This window comes from Saimiri boliviensis, chromosome 12 (genome assembly GCF_048565385.1).
Source record: "Saimiri boliviensis isolate mSaiBol1 chromosome 12, mSaiBol1.pri, whole genome shotgun sequence".
Taxonomy (NCBI): domain Eukaryota; kingdom Metazoa; phylum Chordata; class Mammalia; order Primates; family Cebidae; genus Saimiri; species Saimiri boliviensis.
In genome coordinates this window covers 39,507,921-39,526,614 of record NC_133460.1, presented here as the reverse complement: position 1 = coordinate 39,526,614, position 18,694 = coordinate 39,507,921, and the positions used below count along the sequence as shown (strand labels likewise).

At 39.7% G+C, this 18,694-nt stretch overlaps 1 protein-coding gene across 1 annotated transcript in view; it reads left to right on the top strand.

Annotated features, from left to right (window-relative positions):
* The window catches only part of CCDC6 (coiled-coil domain containing 6), a 115,899-nt gene that overhangs the window by 64,712 nt on the left and 32,493 nt on the right, over window positions 1-18,694 (top strand). The window contains exon 3 of the mRNA XM_003928701.4: window positions 7,694-7,822. Within this exon, the coding sequence (XP_003928750.1) occupies window positions 7,694-7,822 (129 nt within the window). The remainder of the gene's footprint in view (window positions 1-7,693; window positions 7,823-18,694) is intronic.

Sequence of the window (18,694 nt, the reverse complement as noted above, 5' to 3'; positions counted from 1 at the left end):
GTTCTGACTCTGAACAGAGAAGTCTGGGCTAGAGATAAAAATTTGGGAGTGTTTTCTTTAGAAATTATTTATTGCCATGGAAATTAATGCTGTCACTCAGGAGGTGTGCCCAGAGAAGAGGACCAGAGACATACTGTAAGGAAAACGCAAGGATGAGCCACAGAATGAGTGAAGAGATATGCAGCCTATGTAATGGCAAAGAACTGCAAATCAGTAAGAAAACAAACAACCCAGAGGAAAAACAGCGAATGATTTAAACAGACTCTTCACAAAAGTACATGGCTAAAAAGCCAGTAAACAAATGGAAAAAGTACACAACCTCATTATAGTCAGGAAAGATGAATTAAACTACAACAAGATACTACTAATAAATTATGCATTGCAGGTAGAAATGGAAATCATTATACACATTTGAAAACAATTTCATAGTATCTAATTAGGTTAGAAATATTTATTCTTTATGACCCAGCGGTTTCACTCCTGGGTATATATCATATTACATGCACATGTATACCAGATATGTGGAAGAATGTTCTTTGTGCTGTTGATCATGATCAAAAACTAGAAATGACCCAAATGCCTGTCATCAGTTGAGAGGATAGATTGTGGTATAAATAGCTGGATACTGTGAGGCAATGAAAATACAAACCGCAATTAGTAACAAGTTCATTTAGCAGAAGAAGCTGGCTGGATATGAAACAATGCAAAACTAATGTTTGGAAATAAATGGATACATAGGTTATTTAAAAAAAACAACTTAGGAAAAATATTAGGAAGTAAATACCATAAAGATTAGAAGGTTGATTATGTCTAGGAGTTGGAGAGGGGCTATAAACAGGAAGAGAAACGGGCTTTGGGGCAGACCAAGATGTATGGGTGATGTCATAGATCTTGATTAATCTACCCCTTAACTGTTGTTTTGCTTATCCTGAGGCTTAATCTAGGGCAAATAGTCCACCTGAAGTAAGGATGTTGTCATTTATTAAATCAGTATTTGCATTCACAATATATTTTCTATGTTTTGGAGTAGGATCAAGGAAATCCTAGTCACTGCCCTTTTTAGAGCTTGCAATCCTGTAAAGGGTGATTGAGAATGTACCCAGGTGTCCTCGGATGGCAGCACACATCAGAGATGAGGGCAAAGGCTTTGAAGCCAGAGGCCTCAGTTCGAACCCTGGATTTACCCTTTATCTGTGAAAGTTCAGGCAGATCACCTAACCTCTTTAAGCTGTGGTTTCATTCTTTCTAAAAAACATGAAAACAGTTATTATCTACTGTAGAGTTACGGAGATTCAACCATCAAGTGCATTAGTGTATATAAAGTGCTTGAGGTATAATAATCACCCTGAAGCATTAGCTGCCTTTAAAAGTAGCTGATGGAAAAGATAGAGGAAAAGATCATGAAATAGACATTAAAATGCACCTGGACATTAATGTGTTCCTCATACGTTCAAGGATGATGAGCACACATTATTCGGAGGGCCTGTGGGAAAGCATTGGGAAAGTCTTGTGCGTGATTCCCCAGTCTCGGTAAGTTGAGGGGAGGGATTTAGATCCTGTAGGCGGAGGCACAGCATGAGTGGGACATGTGGGCAGAGTGAGTGGCATAGTTTCCATAAGAGTGATCTAGCATGACCAGCAGGTGTTGTGATCTAGAAGTCCTTGGACCAGTATGGTCACCAAAAGTGTTTGGCAGGCATGATGGGATTTATTTTAAGAGTCTAGAAAAGGACATGAGCTTTTCCTTTAACTGTAGTGGCCACCACTCCCTGGCTTAGACCCATCTATTCTTTGTTTGCTGCATGCGTGAACCCTGAAGACATTTATACTTGTAAACCTTAGACTGTCACATCAACTGAATATGAAAATAGCATGAGGAAGACGTGAGAAGCGTGCATAGGGATTGGATCATGGAAGGACTTGAATGTTATGCCAATGAGTTTGGACTTAGTCCACAGATAGTAGGCAGCCATTGAAGGGTTTTGAGCAGGACATTGAAGTAATAGGACTTGTGCTAGGATGATCTATAGTGGACCTGGGGAGATCCAGTAGGAGGTTTTGGCAGTAGTCCAAAGGAAAAGAACCAGACTGGGGCCATGAGCACAGAAAGGAGAGAATGTGTGTGTGTGACAGCTGTTACGGAGGCTGACTTCATGGGCCTTGGTAACTCGTGAGATGTGAGGCATTGACCCAGAATACTGGAACCAGTAACAGAAAGGGAGGAGGTGGGAATAAGTGTGGGCCCAAGAGGCCCTTAGTGATGAAGTACTGAGTTTGAGGTGGGAGTCTGAATTTATGCTCAGTAGAACAGCTGACAAGTAGATTCTTGAAAGACTCTTTATGTTCTGAAAGAGATTTTTGAGCTTTTTTCCAAAGCTCATATTAGTAATGTTATGATTGTTTTGACAGCAATGACTGACTTAATTACTTTTTAAAAAAGTAATTACTTAATTACTTTTTTCCAAAGCTCATATTAATAACATTATGATTGTTTTAATCATGTAATGACTTAATGTAGTTATTGCCCAGGGGTGGCCTTTACTTGGTTCAATGCAGGGTAGCTCCATTCCTTGGTAATTGTCAATAAACCAAGGATGTTAGTTGTGGTACTGTGCGTAATAGAGATATTAGTTGACTAGTGAAAACAAAGCTGGGGCATCTCAGGTTTATTTATTTATTTTTTTGAGATGGAGTCTCACTCTTGTCGCCCAGACTGGAGTGCATTGGCACAATCTTGGCTCACTGCAACCTCAGTCTCCTGGGTTCAAGCGATTCTCCTGCCTCAGTCTCCCAAGTAGCTGAGATTACTGCCTGCCTCAGCCTCCCAAAGTGCTGGGATTACAGGCGTGAGCCACTGTGCCCAGCCTGGTTTATTCTTAAGTTGTCTTGAAAAAGCTGGGTCCTAGGGGTAGTGGTCCAAGGCAAGGACTGACTTGACAACAAGCCCAGACCTGCATATTGACACTTGGCACAACCTAGGATCCAGCAAACCTGCTGCCTTATGCTGGGCGGGAAGGTGCTGTAAGCATTCAGCCGACATGTGTACCTATGGAACGCGTTGGAGGAGGTTCTCCCAGTAAGGGATTTTCAGTGCCGCTACCTGCTAGAGAGAATTTACTGAGAATAAAAAGTCATTTGGTGCAGAGTTCTTGAATCTATTATGTAAAAGGCCTGGTTCATTGAAGGGATTCCAGAAATCCTTTGTAAATTATAAGCACAACCATTACTGCTAATTGGATGATGCTTAAGGCTAGCCTGCTTAAGATCAAATTAATGCTACACTGTATATTTCATTGGGCTGGAAGTTTGCTTTGAGACTACATGTGTGATCAGTGGATGTTATAAGAAAATGCTCATTTCAGTACTTTGAATTTTAAAATTATACTGATTTATAATTGAGTATATAGTTGCAGTATTGCTTATGCCCTTTTCAGTTATGTTAATATATTTTTCTTGTTGGATGCCAAGAAACAAACTTTATATAACCCTAATTCTGTTGAAAATGCGACCTGCTGAGGGGTTATATCTGATTCCACAGGGATATTTATAGTACAAATAGAGTTATAAAACTGTTCCATAATCTTTGAGATTGACTTTATAAAGAATGTATTTGTAGAAAATTCTGATTTTTGAACAAAGCATTTTAATCTGCCTAGGCATATAGCTTTATATATAAGACAGACACATGAGTTTCATTTCAAAATATTAATAAATATACTTGACTATTATTAGATGGAATGATTTTGTTATAGTTTAGGATCTCTGACCGTATTGGAAGATTTAAAATTGTTCATGTAACAGTGTGTTAAGACCTATGATTAGAAATTTGAAGTCATGCTTAGAAATGTTTGCCCATATTGAAGATGGGCATCAGAGATGAAACTGAAAGCTAGTCTTGAGTCAGCCTGCACCAGGCTTCCCAGGGTTTTTATGTCTGTGGTACCATAAGCTATAGCTTTAAAACAGGCAGGTTGATTCAGGGTGTTGGTTCAAACCCTATTGGAGCCACGTTGCTTGAATTTACATGGTATCTGTTCAAAAGAGAATATCTGAATTTTTCTCAAACTATGAGAGGCGAATTATGTAGTTATTAGTTCTTCAAGATCCTATGCACACATTTGCCTCCTGCCTCTTGTTGGTCTTAACCTTTGTCTTATGATTTTAGGAAACTGAGGAACTTCTGTGTGTTTCCCTCAAGGAAGCCTTTTTTTTTTTTTTTTTTTTTTTTTTTGACAAGATCACAGTCTGTCACCCAGACTGGACTGTAGTGGTGCAGTCACGCTCACTGCAGCCTTGACCTTCTGAGCTCCAGCCGTCCTTTTGCCTCCGTCTCCTGAGTAGCTGGGACTACAGGTGCACACACCACCATGACTGGCTCATTTATTTTTTGTAGAGACAGAGTCTCACTGTGTTGTCCGGGCTGGTCTCAAACTCTGGGGCTCAAGTAATCCTCCTGCTTTGGCTTCCAAAAGTGCTGGGGTTACAGGCATGAGCCACTGTGCCTGGCTGTGTTTCTCTTTTTATTGGCAGTTTCTTTGTTCCAAGGAAGAACCATATTTTCTGTTTCTAGTCTTTGTTCAGGAACTCCATGCTCTGCTTCTGTTGCATGTCACCTGAGAGGTGGCAGAACAAAGCAGGCAGCAGAACTGTTTGTTTCAGTACTGTCTTTGGGGGATGATTAAAAACTGTGAATCTTTAGCAAACCGAGTTAGATTTCAGAATGGCTTGATACTTTCCAAATGCGTTAATATAACCCAGTGACCTTGCTGGAGTTCTGGTAATGACAGCTTTACCATCAAATTTTCCTTAGGGTATAGCTCTTGAGTGGAAAAAGCCTCCTAAAATTGAGAGCTCTGATAGGCTTTATTACTAGTTCAATCTGTAGTCTTAAAGGAAGAACCTAATCAGCCACTTATAGTGTTAGACCATCTGTCTAAATACGGATATTTTCCTGCAAGCCAATGAGAGCCTTACCTTTCCTCAGATTAACATTCTATTACAAACGCTGCTTGGTGGACAAGAGATTTTTTAATATTAGATTACATCCTTTATTGCTTTAGTTTACTTTAAAGCAGAGGCGTGATGCTGAGAGGTTTCTTTCAAATAAAAATGGCAGCAACTGAAAACATTGCAGGAAAACATAGCTACTCTATTTGAAAAGCTATGCAAATAGCTTGAAGGTTTTACTACTTAAGATTGTCATTTCTCAGTAACTAGTAGATACTGGTGAAGCTTAGTGTTCGTATAACTATTTTTAGGGCAAGGATGATATCTTAACTGTAGATCTTGCCTACCACTTCCATAGTGCCTGCAGATAGAAGGCAGCACAACACGCTTGCCTGCAGATAGAAGACAGCACAACACGCTTACTGAATGAAAGCCTCAGGCGCAGACGTGCATGCTTTGCTATATTTTTTCCTCCTAAGCGATGCTTGTTCCATTGGGTTCATTTTGTTGAAAGTGCTCGGAACTCTTCTTGTTCTCTATTCATTCATCTTAGTTCTGTTTTTTTATCTTTTTTATCATCTTTTTTTTTTTTGCCCTTCTGATTATATCATCTTAGTTCTTAATTGCTGCTTGATCTTGCAGAACCTGAGTTTTGAAGAACTAGCTAAATATAGACTTGTCACTGTAAGTACCTCCTTACACCGGCTTTTCTCATGGGTTCCTGCAAGGTTGACCAGCTGTTTTTTTGGCCTTGAACATCAAAAACAGTTGAAAGGGAAAACAGCATCTATTTAGTCAACGTTTCCAGTATTGGAAGACAGTCAGATTTAATGTTCTTTTTTTTTTTTTTTTTTTTTTTTCCTTTTTTGAGGCAGAATCTCACTCTGTTGCCCAGGCTGGAATGCAGTGGTGTGATCTTGGCTCACTGCAACCTCTGCCTCCCTGCAGCCTCTGCCTCCTGGGTTCAAGGGATTCTCCTGCCCCAGCCTCCCAAGTTGCTGGGACTACAGGTGCATGCCACCACACCCTGCTTTTTTTTTGGTATTATTAGTAGAGAGAGGGTTTCACCATGTTGGCCAGGCTGGTCTTGAACTCCTGGTCTCATGTGATCCACCTGCCTCAACCTTCCACAGTGCTGGGATTACAGGCCTGAGCCACTGTACCTGGACAAAAAAAAAAAAATTTAACTGAGTATATGTTTTCAGGGCAGTGTACACTGTCAAATGTGGAGAGTGTTGTGTGTAACCATTTTGAGTTGATCAGGCCTACCTCAGCTCTCAGTTGTCCACTATACCCTAATGAGGGTTTACAAAGAGACATGAATCCCCTGGGCTAGCATATGTGGCTTATTTTTTCTTGTGTTTAATCATTTGGCTTTTAAAGTGAAGCAATTTGAAGGCAACCTCCCTTGGGTTTTCTCAGTGATACACTGGGAGGGAGCACTGGTTTGGGGTAGCAGAGGGCGTCTGGGTCCCAAGCTCTGCCACTTTCCAGCTGTATTGCTTCAGTCCAATAATGTAATTTGTCACATATAAAATGAAAATGACCATGCCTGTCTTAGTTCATGTGAGGAACCTGGTGTATAGTGTCTGCCAAAATAGATGGCTTGAACATAAAATTAGGGAGCAGTGTCCTATCCAGCCAAAAAATAAAACTTTGATGTGTTTCATTGTTTTTAGTAACTTTTACTTTGTTCTCTTAATTCTGAAACATCAGGCCAACTCCTGCTGTGGGTCAACTAAACCCCTCAATTGAGAGTGTTATAAAAATAATGCATGATTATTAATGAGAACCTCTCCCAGACCCTGAAGGTCCATTGGATTTCTTTTATTTTCCTTTGGTTTTGTAGGTTGGAGTTTGATTTGTTTATGTTTTTAAATTTTCTCTTGCGATGATGCCATAGCGTTATCTTTTAATTGCATAAATGAGATTTTTTTTTTCTTTTTTTTTTGACAACAGTTTCACTCTTTTTGTCCAAGCTGGGGTACTATGGCACAACCTCGGCTCATTGCAACCTCCACCTCTTGGGTTCAAGCAGTTCTCCTATCTCAGCCTCCTGAGTAGCTGGGACTACAGGTGCCTACCACCATGCTCAGCTGATTTTCATATTTTTAGTAGAGACAGGGTTTTACTGTGTTGGCCAGGCTGGTCTTGAACTCCTGACTTTAGGTGGTCACCCCCTTTGGCCTCGCAAAGTGCTGGGATTACAGATGTGAGCCACCGTGCCTGGCCAATATTTTTCCTCTTGCTTTTTAGGGAAGATACAGGAAGTGTGGTATATAGTCTCTGTATCAAAAAATAATTATTGTGCTGATTTTTGTGAAGGTGTGCTTATTTGTACACTAAGAAATAGCATTCTGAATAATGTACCTAATTTGTGAATCTGACATTTCAGTCTACATACATGATGCAAATCTGAATAAACTGCAATTCATTTAATAAAAATCAGTATGAAATTTCTATTTTTAAAAAATTTATTTGTATGCCTGTAGTATAAAACCTAAAAGGTAGCAAAAAGTACATTGCATAACACAAATTTCATCCTATCCCCTGTGACTTTTGGTTTTAAGTTAGAGGAACCAGTTAGGCACAGATTACTAGGTATACACTTGCATATTTAAGCCAAAATGGGTAATATGACTTTTGTGGTATAGCCCCTTACTGCGTTTGGTCATCTTTTGGAGCCAGTGTTTCTATGGCGTTTGAGTTGCTTGATTTCCACATCTGTGTGTTTTTCGTTTTCCAGTTGCAGCATGAGAAAGCCGAACTAGAACAGCATCTTGAACAAGAACAGGAATTTCAGGTCAACAAACTGATGAAGAAAATTAAAAAACTGGAGAATGACACCATTTCTAAGCAACTTACATTAGAACAGGTAAGAACCTACAGCTCTTCCTATACATTATATTTTCTCATCATCAGCTTGTTCTCTTAAGCTTCAAGATGACTTGAGGAATTTAAATGAAAAGTATTTTTCAGCCTTCTCTTCCCAAAGTGGAGAATTCATTTCTGAAGTAAGGATTGACAGGTTTACATAGTTCCTATCGTTCTCTCGCACATTTTCTCTTTTTAAGCCACAATTAATAATTTTCAGGAGATAAGTTGTGATGTAGTGATTTATAGCAGGAAATGTCAGGTTCCTTTTTGCAAAGCAAAGGGAGAGGAATGTTTTTAACCACACAATATTTTCTGTGAAAGTTCCTAAGACAGTGTTGCTATGGAACTAAAATTGGTCTTTCAAAGCTCTTCGGAATAAACAGTTAACATTTTCTTCTTTTGATTATTAGCAACCTTACCTGAGCCTTCTCTTCTCCCAGTCCAGACTCGTTGGTACAGATATGGAGTTACAGACTTGGTAACTCACCTTGGGTCAGCCACACACTGGTCGTATGACCTTATGTTAACTTCATTAATTTCTCTGGGCTCAAGTTCTCCATTTTTAAATAGAGCAAGACAGACTAAAACCAGAAATGGCAAACTCAACAAGGTACAAAGGTGGGAAGTAGTAATAGCACACGATCCCTTTGTCCTCTGCCCTCAGCAATGTTGGGACATTGGCCTTGGGAGCCCAGACTTGGTTCGAATACCCATTTATTGCACAGAACTCTGGGCAGCTATTGTCACTCTATTCAGGGTGTGTCAGACTATATTATCGCTAGCCTTGGTGTTCCTCAATGCCTTTTCCAGTGCTAGTGTCCTGAAATTTTAGTTACCCTAAGTTATAAGAGGCAGACACTAGTGTACTGCTACCTGCGTTTCCATGTAAAATGCAGTAGGTTAAGATCTTCCAGCTGTTTGTATTTTAGATCCTGATTGCCCTGATTAGGCTAAGCCTCATTAAAGTTGTCTGATTTATCTCACACGCAGGATTCTCCCTGTGCACCTTACTCCATGTTAACTCATTCCATCAATCACTCTCAGGACTGCTCTAGTTTGAATATTTTACCTAAGAATGACACAGCGATGGTGCTGCAAGGTTTGAAGGGAAGTTAAGGTTTGTCTTAAGACTGACTTTAGTTATTTCTGTTATTCTTGTATTTACCTGTAGCAAAACAGGGAATGGTACTAGGTTTACCATTTTGTTCAGAGCTTCACCTGTTTAATTCCCAGGATAGTCAGTAGCTCCAGTTCTGTTAAAGTTAAGCTTTGAAGATTTGTGTTTAAGTCCCTGACATACCAAGTATTTACTTGTTAACCAAGTGACCATGTGAAGTTCTCATAGAAGTTGGTATTAGAAGAGCTTTGCCTGGCCATACCTTTCACAATGATGATTGTCAATATTTTAAATATTATAGTTTCTCTCAGGTATTTGTTCACAGACTCCTAAAGGAGACTTTGAAACTAGGGCTGTGATCCAGAGGATTTAGCTATGGCCACAAGGGGGAGGTGGTGGCTTAGTGTCAGAAAGAAGGGCAGTCTCATCCTACAGTCCCTGGGAGGAAAGTCCTGCCTCTCTGTCTTAAGACCTTTTGCAGACTTTAGTAACTGAACCCATTTAAAATAAAGTCTGAAGCATACATTCTCTATACCAGTTTAATAACTTAGTGGCCTTTTAGACTTATTTCAATTCTTGATGGTAAAGAAATAAATTTCCACAGTAAAATATGTGTCTTGCAAAGCCCATTCTAGAAGGAAGCCTTAGATCCAGCATATGAAGACGATGTTTTAATTAAAGTGGAAAAATTTAACATTGTCATAAAAATTTCCCCCACTCTGCTTTGGGTTATGACCAGGATAATGAAATGTGTTTTGTTTGACTATAAATAATTTTAGTTAATGTTTAGGGGGAATATTTGTTTTTTTTCCCTCTAATAGAAATAAATCTCTTAGTTTCCATGGAAATGATCTTATCAGCCCTTGAGACTATCTCTTGGAATTATCATCTGTATTGTACGATATGACATAGTATATGTTATAGTCTATATTACAAAGAATATCCTGCACTCTATATTATTGTCAGAAGAGCAAAGGCCTGCACTACACTATGCATTGTAATGATTTACATGTAGTTTATTACTTTGCTTTTCTGACAGTGCTTTTAAACTGTAAGCCACTTGAAGGCAGTTATCACGTATGCTCCCACATCTCCCACTGCTTTGTCAGATCAGTGCTAAGTGTAGGTTTGAGCATGTGAATGTTGAGTGGTCCTCTGTATTTTAGAAGGCAGCACAGGCTAGTGTTCAGGGCCTGGGCACTGACTCCAAAGCAACCAGGTGTGAACCTGTTCCCTCTACTTAATAATCCTTTCACCGGTTCACTTCCTTTTTAAACAGCTCTAGTGAGATGTAATTTGCATATCCTACAGTTCGCTATTTAAAATATACAACCCAGTGGTTTATAGTATGTTCAGAGTTGTGCAACCATCACCACAGTCAATTTTAGGACATTGTCGTGAACTCAAAATGAAACTCCATACTGTTCACCTGTCACCTCTGATCCCCTATTCCCTCTAAGCAACTGCTGTTCTACTTTCTGTCTATATATTTACCTATTCTGAACATTTCATGTAAATAGAGTCATACAGTGTGTTGTCTTTTGTGATTGGCTTCTTTCATTTAGCATAATGTTTTCATCTTTGTTGTGTCTGTAGTTCTTCCCTTTTACCAGCTAAATAATCATCTGTTGCATGGATATACCACACCCATCAATTATCCATTTATCATTTCATGGACATTAAGGTTGTTTTCATCTTTTAGTTATTATGAAGAATGCTACTATGAACATTCACATGCAGTTTTTTTTGTGTGGACATATGTTTTCGTTTTTCTCAGTCATAGGCCTAGGAGTGAAATTGCTGGGTCACGTAGTAACTCTCCTTTTTTTTTTTTTTTTTTGAGACGGAGTCTCACCCTATCACCCATGCTGGAGTACAATGGCACGATCTGGGCTCACTGCAACCTCAGCGTCCTGCGTTCAAGTGATTCTCCTGCCCCAGTCTCCCGAGTAGCTGGGATTACAGGCACACACCATCACACCTGGCTAATTTTTTGTATCTTTAGTAAAGACGGCGTTACACCATGTTGGCCAGGCTGGTCTCGAACTCCTGACCTCGTGATCTGCCCACCTCAGCCTCCCAAAGTGCTGGGATTACAGGCATGAGCCACTGCGCCCAGCGGGTAACTCTCCTTAAAATTGCACAAAACGTAATTTTAAAATAATTCTTACTTTGTGTGTAGTGGGTTGAACTTGCAGAAAGGGTATTGGAAGGCATTCTGCCAGGGATTTGAATTGGTCACGACGTGTTTGTTTTGAAAGTATAGCTTGGGTTATCAAGGTTTCTGAGTAGGCTCCTTCCTGTTCTCTGTAAAGCAGAACTTAACTGGGCTGAACTTCTTTCTAGGTAGGCCCCAGTTAACTCACTGTAAGTTTATCTCACTGAAACTCAGTCCTTTGGCATGGACACTCTAATTAGTCAGATATCATTCATTCATTTCTTAGGCCTTGAATCTGGAATCCTTTTATTCTTCAAACAGGGAATGTTGACAGCTAGATCATTAAGGTCTCTGGGTTATAAATAGTTCTGCTGGTGTTTTGCAGTATTATAATTCTCAGAATGTTAGAGCCAGAGGTCCATGTTGTGGGGAAGACTACCTTTGTCCCCAGATGCTAGTAGGGACATGAGACTGGGAAAATCAAATAAATCCAGGGGTAGGAGCATTAGCCCTGCTCTTAGAATTTAGACAAGCCTCTTATTCCATTTCCTTTCCGTCCAGAGTTTGCTGCAGAGTTGGGCTTGGTGGGAATCGCTGCTCAGTAATAGATCAGTTTGGCCTGTGAGTGGCCCAACTTGCTCATGCTCCCTTCTCAGAAATGGAAACCCAGAGAGAGATCCGGAGGGTTTCTCAAGTCACCCAGCTAATGAGTGGCAAATGTGGTCCCCCTGGTTCTCATCCTAGTGGTCTTTTAGACCCTGGAAAGACTTTAGCCTTTGCAAAAGTAAAGACAATGTCATCTATTATGCTTCGAAGAGCTCTGCTGCTTTCCTGTTGAAACAGCCTGCATTAGCTCTTAATCATTTATTTTAGTTACCTTTTTGGCATTTATTTAGCATTTTAAATGCTTGATGCCAAAAATCAATTTATAAGCAGATTTAAAAAAGCATATTCACAATAATTTAAATTGTGTGGTCTTCGTAGCACACATTATTAGTCTAATAAATCAGATTAATCTAATCAACAAGCCTTTAATGCTGTTGGGGCTTTTTACACAAACACTGGTAGCCAGTGCCTATAAACCCTGACATGAAGATTTTAGTTCAAACTCAATCACTATACATCTCTTACTCACTATTCACATTTTCTTATATGATGGTAAGAACATTTGGAACTTGGAATTTTCTGTACTTGTCAAGAAATCTTACTCTAAATAATATGTTCTGCCAGTTAAGGAAAATTTTCCTTGTCTAGCATTAAGAGGCACACATTAGTTTATATACTAAGTGAAGTTTAGCTCATCAGACATGAGGGCCTTCTGTGTACTCTGCTCTGAAAATGATCTGATGGGGAAGAAGACAGCAGTGGCATACGGTACATGGGTTAGACACTCCATGGTTATTAAGTAGTGTTATAGAAAAATAGCGGACTGTATCAGTGGAGGGTTAGTCACGTAATTCAGCTAACACTTACATGGTGTGACAGGATTGCCTACCATGTGCCAGGCCCCTTACTTTTTCCTTCCTATAATTGGTCCCGTGCCTTTTTTTCAGTTATTCCTGGAAATTAGGGACATATTTCCTTATCTGAGGTGGCCTCCTACTCCCATAGCACTAAAACCCCCATAAGTAAAGGTTGGATTTAGGATTGGTATGGTAATTTTAGTTTATTAGCATCCATTTATAATGAAATCTTAGCCCTTGTAGCCCAGGGAAACTTCCCTGGGTTCAAATCTCCCTTTTGTCTGTAATAAATGGTGTAGCCTCAAGCATGCAATTTGGCCTCTTTTGTGAAGCAGGTGTAATTCTTCTTTGCATGTTTTTGGGGAGGATTAATTGTCCTTCCTGCCTATCCTCACACTTCATGTGTACTGAAGCAGGATTATCCAAATGTGGACTGCACAGCAAGAAATAACATGTGTCTGGTAACCTAGTACACTGATGATGTGTAATTTTATGTATCACTTTGATGAGTTTCGTAAAACAGTACTTAGGTGCTTTGCACTGGTTTTCTATTTAATTGTATTTCATTTTTATTAAAATGTAGGTCACAAAAGACTAAACTAATTTCACGGTGCAGTAATGGGTCTTGACCTGCAGTTAGAAAGAAGTGCTCTGCCTTGTTGAATGCTTTGCTGCCCGCAGATCTTCACGGGTCTGTTTCCTCTGCCTGGAACACTTTCTCCCTCCTCTATCCTATCCCTGTTCAAGCCTTTCTAGTGTCCCTCCTCCAGTCAGTTAGGTGTCTGTGCTATGAGGTACTTCTATAATTTTCAGACCTACTCTTGTAACATTCAGTACTCTATTTAATTGTTTCTTTCTTACAGTTTCCCTATAAGATGACGGAGAGCCAAGACAAGGTTAACCTTAACACTATATCCCTGGTGACTCTAATCTGTTAGCTCTCCAAAAATCGTAGCTGCTGCCATTTATACTGAAAAGTGTCACCTAATTCCAATGGTACTTTGCTCTACTATTTTCCAGGAAAATAAGTGTGTGTATTATTTAAGCCTCAAATGTCTCACTGCCTTCTTTAAACTGGTTATCTGTCTCTTGAGTTATGGACATATTTATGCTCATGTGTCATTTGTGATCTGATCCCTTTAACTTTCTTTTTTGCCCATGCTGCTGTTGATGCCATTGTATGGCATGCATCCTGCATTAATCCAATATACCTGTATTATATTGCCTGCTGTGTGTCACAAACTCTTCTAAGAAAGATGACAGGAGGTCCCTGGCCTTTGAGGATCCTGGTCCAGGGAGACCAGTTCTGAGGGATGCAATGGGTAGAGTAATGTGACGGAGGAGAGTAGTGGTGCTCTCACCTTAGCACAGCAGCCCCCTAGCCAGTAGAGAATGCCTGCAGCTGCTCTGAGATTGATGCAGAAGAAAAGACACACACTGGCTAAGTGAGTCTATGTTCAGCCATGTTGCAGGGAAGCAGAGGTGGCAGAGGAGGCAGAAATGAAAAGAAAAAATAGGTAGCAAAAAGTGTTTGCAGGTACTACATAAAGATGCCAAGAACAGAAAAAGCTATTTGAAGATGTGAAGTTGACTCCCCCCACTCTACTTCAGGGTCATGGAGTAAGAAGAGGTTTTGGTATCTGCTGTGTGGTATCCTTGAGGACTTAAGCTTATCTTTCCAGTGCATGCCAGATGGAAAGAAGCCACATAGCTCTACCAAGGCTTGTGCAAATTTCAGTGCTAACTGTGCTCAGTGGTTACCTTCAGCAACTAGATGGCACTGGGTGACTTAAAGGGGCTTGATGAGACCCTGGCTTCCAGGGGCAGCACAGGGAATGACCCTTACTCAGCTCAGTGCCCCTCACCATCTACAGCTACAGCAAATCACAAAGGCCAGGGTTTAGAATGATGAATTTGAATGCTCAGGACAAAATTTTATTTTTCTTCATTGTCTTAATGAAGCAGGGAAATACTTAGAATATTTTAAGTTCTCTCAGGAAGGAAAGAAAACTTTCACATTTCCAGTTCTTAGAATAGTGGCCCTTAAATTATTAAAAACAGTTAACAGTGGTGCTAAGGATATAAGATGGCCTTTCTGCCTTGCTGGTCTAGAAGGTAATTCATTTCAAAAATATGCCCAAACTGATATCATAGCCAGTCCTCATACAATTCCAATGTTACTAGTAGCTACAACAACTAACTCTAGTGAATTGTACCGATAATCTGTGTGTCTTTGTGATTTATGAGTGAACTGTGTGGCCTGTGGCTCATGTTCAGGTTTGCATCCTTGGGTGATTTGGTTTTATTAACTGTTATAGAACATGGTTGTATTAGTCCTTTTTCACACTGCTGATAAAGACATACCCAAGACTGGGCAATTTACAAAAGAAAGAGATTTAGTTGGACTAGTTCTTTGTGGCTGGGGAAGCCTCACAATCATGGCGGAAGGCAAGGAGGAGCAAGTCACGTCTTACATGGATGGCAGAGGCAAAGAGAGAATGAGAAAGATGCAAAAGCAGAAACCCCTGATAAAATCATCAGATCTCATGAGACTTACTACCACGAGAATAATATGGGGGAAATTGCTTCTATGATTCAATTATCTCCCATCTAGTCCCTCCCACAACATGTGGGAATTATGAGAGTACAATTCAAAATGAGATGTGAGTGGGGACACAGCCAAACCATATCAATGGTGTTTCTTAAATTCACAGGTAGTAGGAACATACTGGGTCTTGTTTAGAATTCCATTCATGTTAAAAGCTGCTCTTGCAGATTCTGACAGTGCGAGGAAGCCATTGAAATTGTGCTGAATAGAGCACCTACTGATTTTTGTGTGCCATTTTAAAAATACAAAGTAAAACCATGTTCCTTGACGATTCACTTGCATTAAAGAAATGAAATTTAGTGAGTACCATGCATACTTTGTAGTTTAGTTATAGATATGAATTTCAAATTATGGAAGTCTTGGAATCTTTTTTAAATCGAACATTTGCATTGTAAAAGTAATCCATTGTTCTTTCAAGACAGTTTGGAAAACAAGTACAAAAAGAAGTACAAAAATGAAAAAACATGACCTAGATTGCAATTCCCCTAGAAAAACAGCTGTTGATGTTTTTTCTTCATCTTCTTCTCCTCTTCCTTTTTTCTCTTTCTCTTTTTCTTAAGTGGATTTATAATTGGCTACCCTGCTTTTTAAAAAATAAAACATCATAACTTACGTCTGCACATTTAGATAAGCTGTATTGGAGACATAATCATATTAAGCCCTGAAATCGGCTTGGTGGGAATTTGATTATAGCAAATCTACGGTGATGTTTCAGTTGCCTGAGAAGCTTGGGTACATTCATCTCACCTACTGCTTGTCCAAGAGAGGTGGGGAAGAAACCTCAGTTAATAACTGAAAAATAAGTGAGATATTGTGCCTTGGAAGTGAAAAAACTAGGGTCAATACACCATACTCAAAAGAAGCTTCAGGAGGCTCTCTGTTCAGTTGATTTATTTTGGAATCCATTTGTTGGGATGTGATGAAGCCAACTAAGGGATGCCAACTCCAGACCTGTGAAAGTAGACTCTGAGCTCTGTCAAGGGACACAGATAAGTGTCTCTATAGGATATGAAAAAGGAAAAATATTCCCCAGAATTCCTTTCTTAGACTTAACTTCAATTAAATAGAAAGCTCACTGTGTTTCATCTTGTAAGACTTTATTTTGAAGCATCACATGCCACATGTAGGTCAATTTGCACACGTGATGTTACATGACAGGAGGGGAAATCTCAATGTATTTCCTGTGTAAAAGGAGAGGCAGCTCGTCATGATCCAATGATGTGCATTTTCTGGTCACACCCTGGGGACAAAGACCTTGCATGTTAAATTGAAGGGCACTGGTGTGCTGCAGTAGAGCAGTCAAACCCAGAGATACTGTACTGAGACTTCCCAGTTGTAACTGTGAAATGCACGGGTCTGTTTCTTAATGATCAAAACAAGAATTCGGTTGATGATTTAGAAAGGTGTTCTCCCTAGCTGAACACACAGCAAATGAATGAATGGCTAAGTAAACTCATCCTCCTTATGTAAGGAAGTGGAATGAATGTGGTAATGACAAGAGAGAAATGATTTCTTTATCCAGGAAACTTCCATTTTGGATAAAGAACATCAAGTTTGTCCAAAACTTCCGTTTTGTATAAATCACATTAGGGCAAGAGAAGTTGCCCTGTTGTTTTTTAAAGACACTTATTTTAACTTCTAATAATATTTTCAATGGTGGGGAACGAAGTCTTGGTATTGAAGTAGGGTATTTCCCTGACCTCTTCGCAGACTTGTGACAGGGGTGCCTTGTTTACTTAGCCCACCACTCTCAGCTCCTTGCAGGAGGGAGCATGTAATGAATGAGTAATGGGAACTGGTGTGAACAGGTGCTGGAACTGGCTGGCTGCTTAGATACTGACAGGAATGAGCTCTGTGCAGGCCTCACAGCAGCAACTAGGTGGATGTGCCTGCAACTCCCGAAGCCCCAGAAGGTGTGTTACAGTACTCTTTTAGTTCGGCTGTCCATGGATGGCTTAAGTGTTAACAGTTCAGTGGGCCCTTTGCCTTGTTGCAAGAGGCAGCTGCCCTCCACCAGCAAGGGCAGAAGGCCAGTATAACAGCCTTTTGTATCTGCACTCCTAGCTCCCAAGCTCTTGTCTGGCACCTAGAAAAAATGAGGTTGCATGAACAAATCGAAGGATGGTAAATGTGGGGGATTTTATTGCCAACGAATGTGGCTCTTAGTGGGAATGGGGCAGGTAGATAATCTTCCCCTGAAGTCTGCCTGGATTCTTCTCCAAAGTTATGCCAGCAAACTGTCCCTCCGAAATTGACATTTCTCTCCAGCGTCCAGCTGTAGTCATGTCTACCAGCTGAGTCTGGGGTTTTTTTTTTGTTCTATAAGCATAGGGGTGGGCTGGCATGGGGCAGGACCATGGGTGGTTTAGGAAAAGGCAACATTGGAATGGAAAAACAGGGATATAAGTTCTCACTTTGGACTGTGGTTTCAGGGTTTTTGGCTTATGGGGTTCTGCCAGGAACCTGCCCTTTTCTGCCTAGAATTTCTTTGCCCCCCCTACCCCTGTCACTGTGTTGCCCAGGGTGGTCTCAAACTCCTGGGTTCAAGCAGTCCTTCTGCATGAGCGTCCTAAGTAGCTGGGATTATAGGCGTGCACCACCACACCCAGCAAGATGCTTATTTTAGGTAATAGTCTGATGGCAGGAACTGCCTATTTTTTTAGGTAATAGTCTGATGGCCACTGATCTGATAGTATAGATTTGCAACAGTTACAGATGTCATTTCTTTCCTAAGGACCTCTCCACTGAACTCTTGATATAGTAAAAGAATGTATACCCAATACTCTGAAACTTGCTTTCTCTCAATGGCAATTGTCTGTTAAAAGAATCCCCTCGAGCAATGAACCTAGTAAGCAAATTTATGTAATATTACATTTATGTCAAAGTGATGAAAATGTTAAGTCCAGTGATTAAATGTGTGTCTATTTTAAAAGTTATTTCTCATCATTGAAAACAAAATTTATTGAACTGATAAGTTATGAAATAGTGTCATTTCCATGTTAACAATGGCATATTAATATTGTCCTGAAATTATATCAATTTTAAAGAACGAATCTAGTTCCTATAGGAACATAATTTTTTAGAAGAAAAAAGAAGTAAGCTGTATTAAAGAAGGTTAACTCTGAGCTATTTGGAAAAGTCTATCTTCCAAATAACTGAGTTTTCACTGTCATTTATTTTTCTGAAAGTTGATTGGCTCATTCTGTATTTTAAATATGTCAGATAATACCGCATTAATGGATTGTTGTTTTTAGATACATTGTTACTTCAGTTACACTAGGAAACTCAGTGTTTTAAGATGAGATGTCTAAGTTTTTTCTATTATAAAAATAGCAGATGTTCACTAAGAAATTGAGCAGGGCAGAAAAAAGTAAGAAGATAAATTTCAACAGCGTAACTTTCACCCAAGGGACCATATTTATCTTGCTGTATAGTTCTTTCTGATTTTTTTTTTGCATATTTTTCCTTTTTTCCTGTATTTTAGATGTATGTTGGTAAGTTTCTTTTCAATTATAACTTTGATC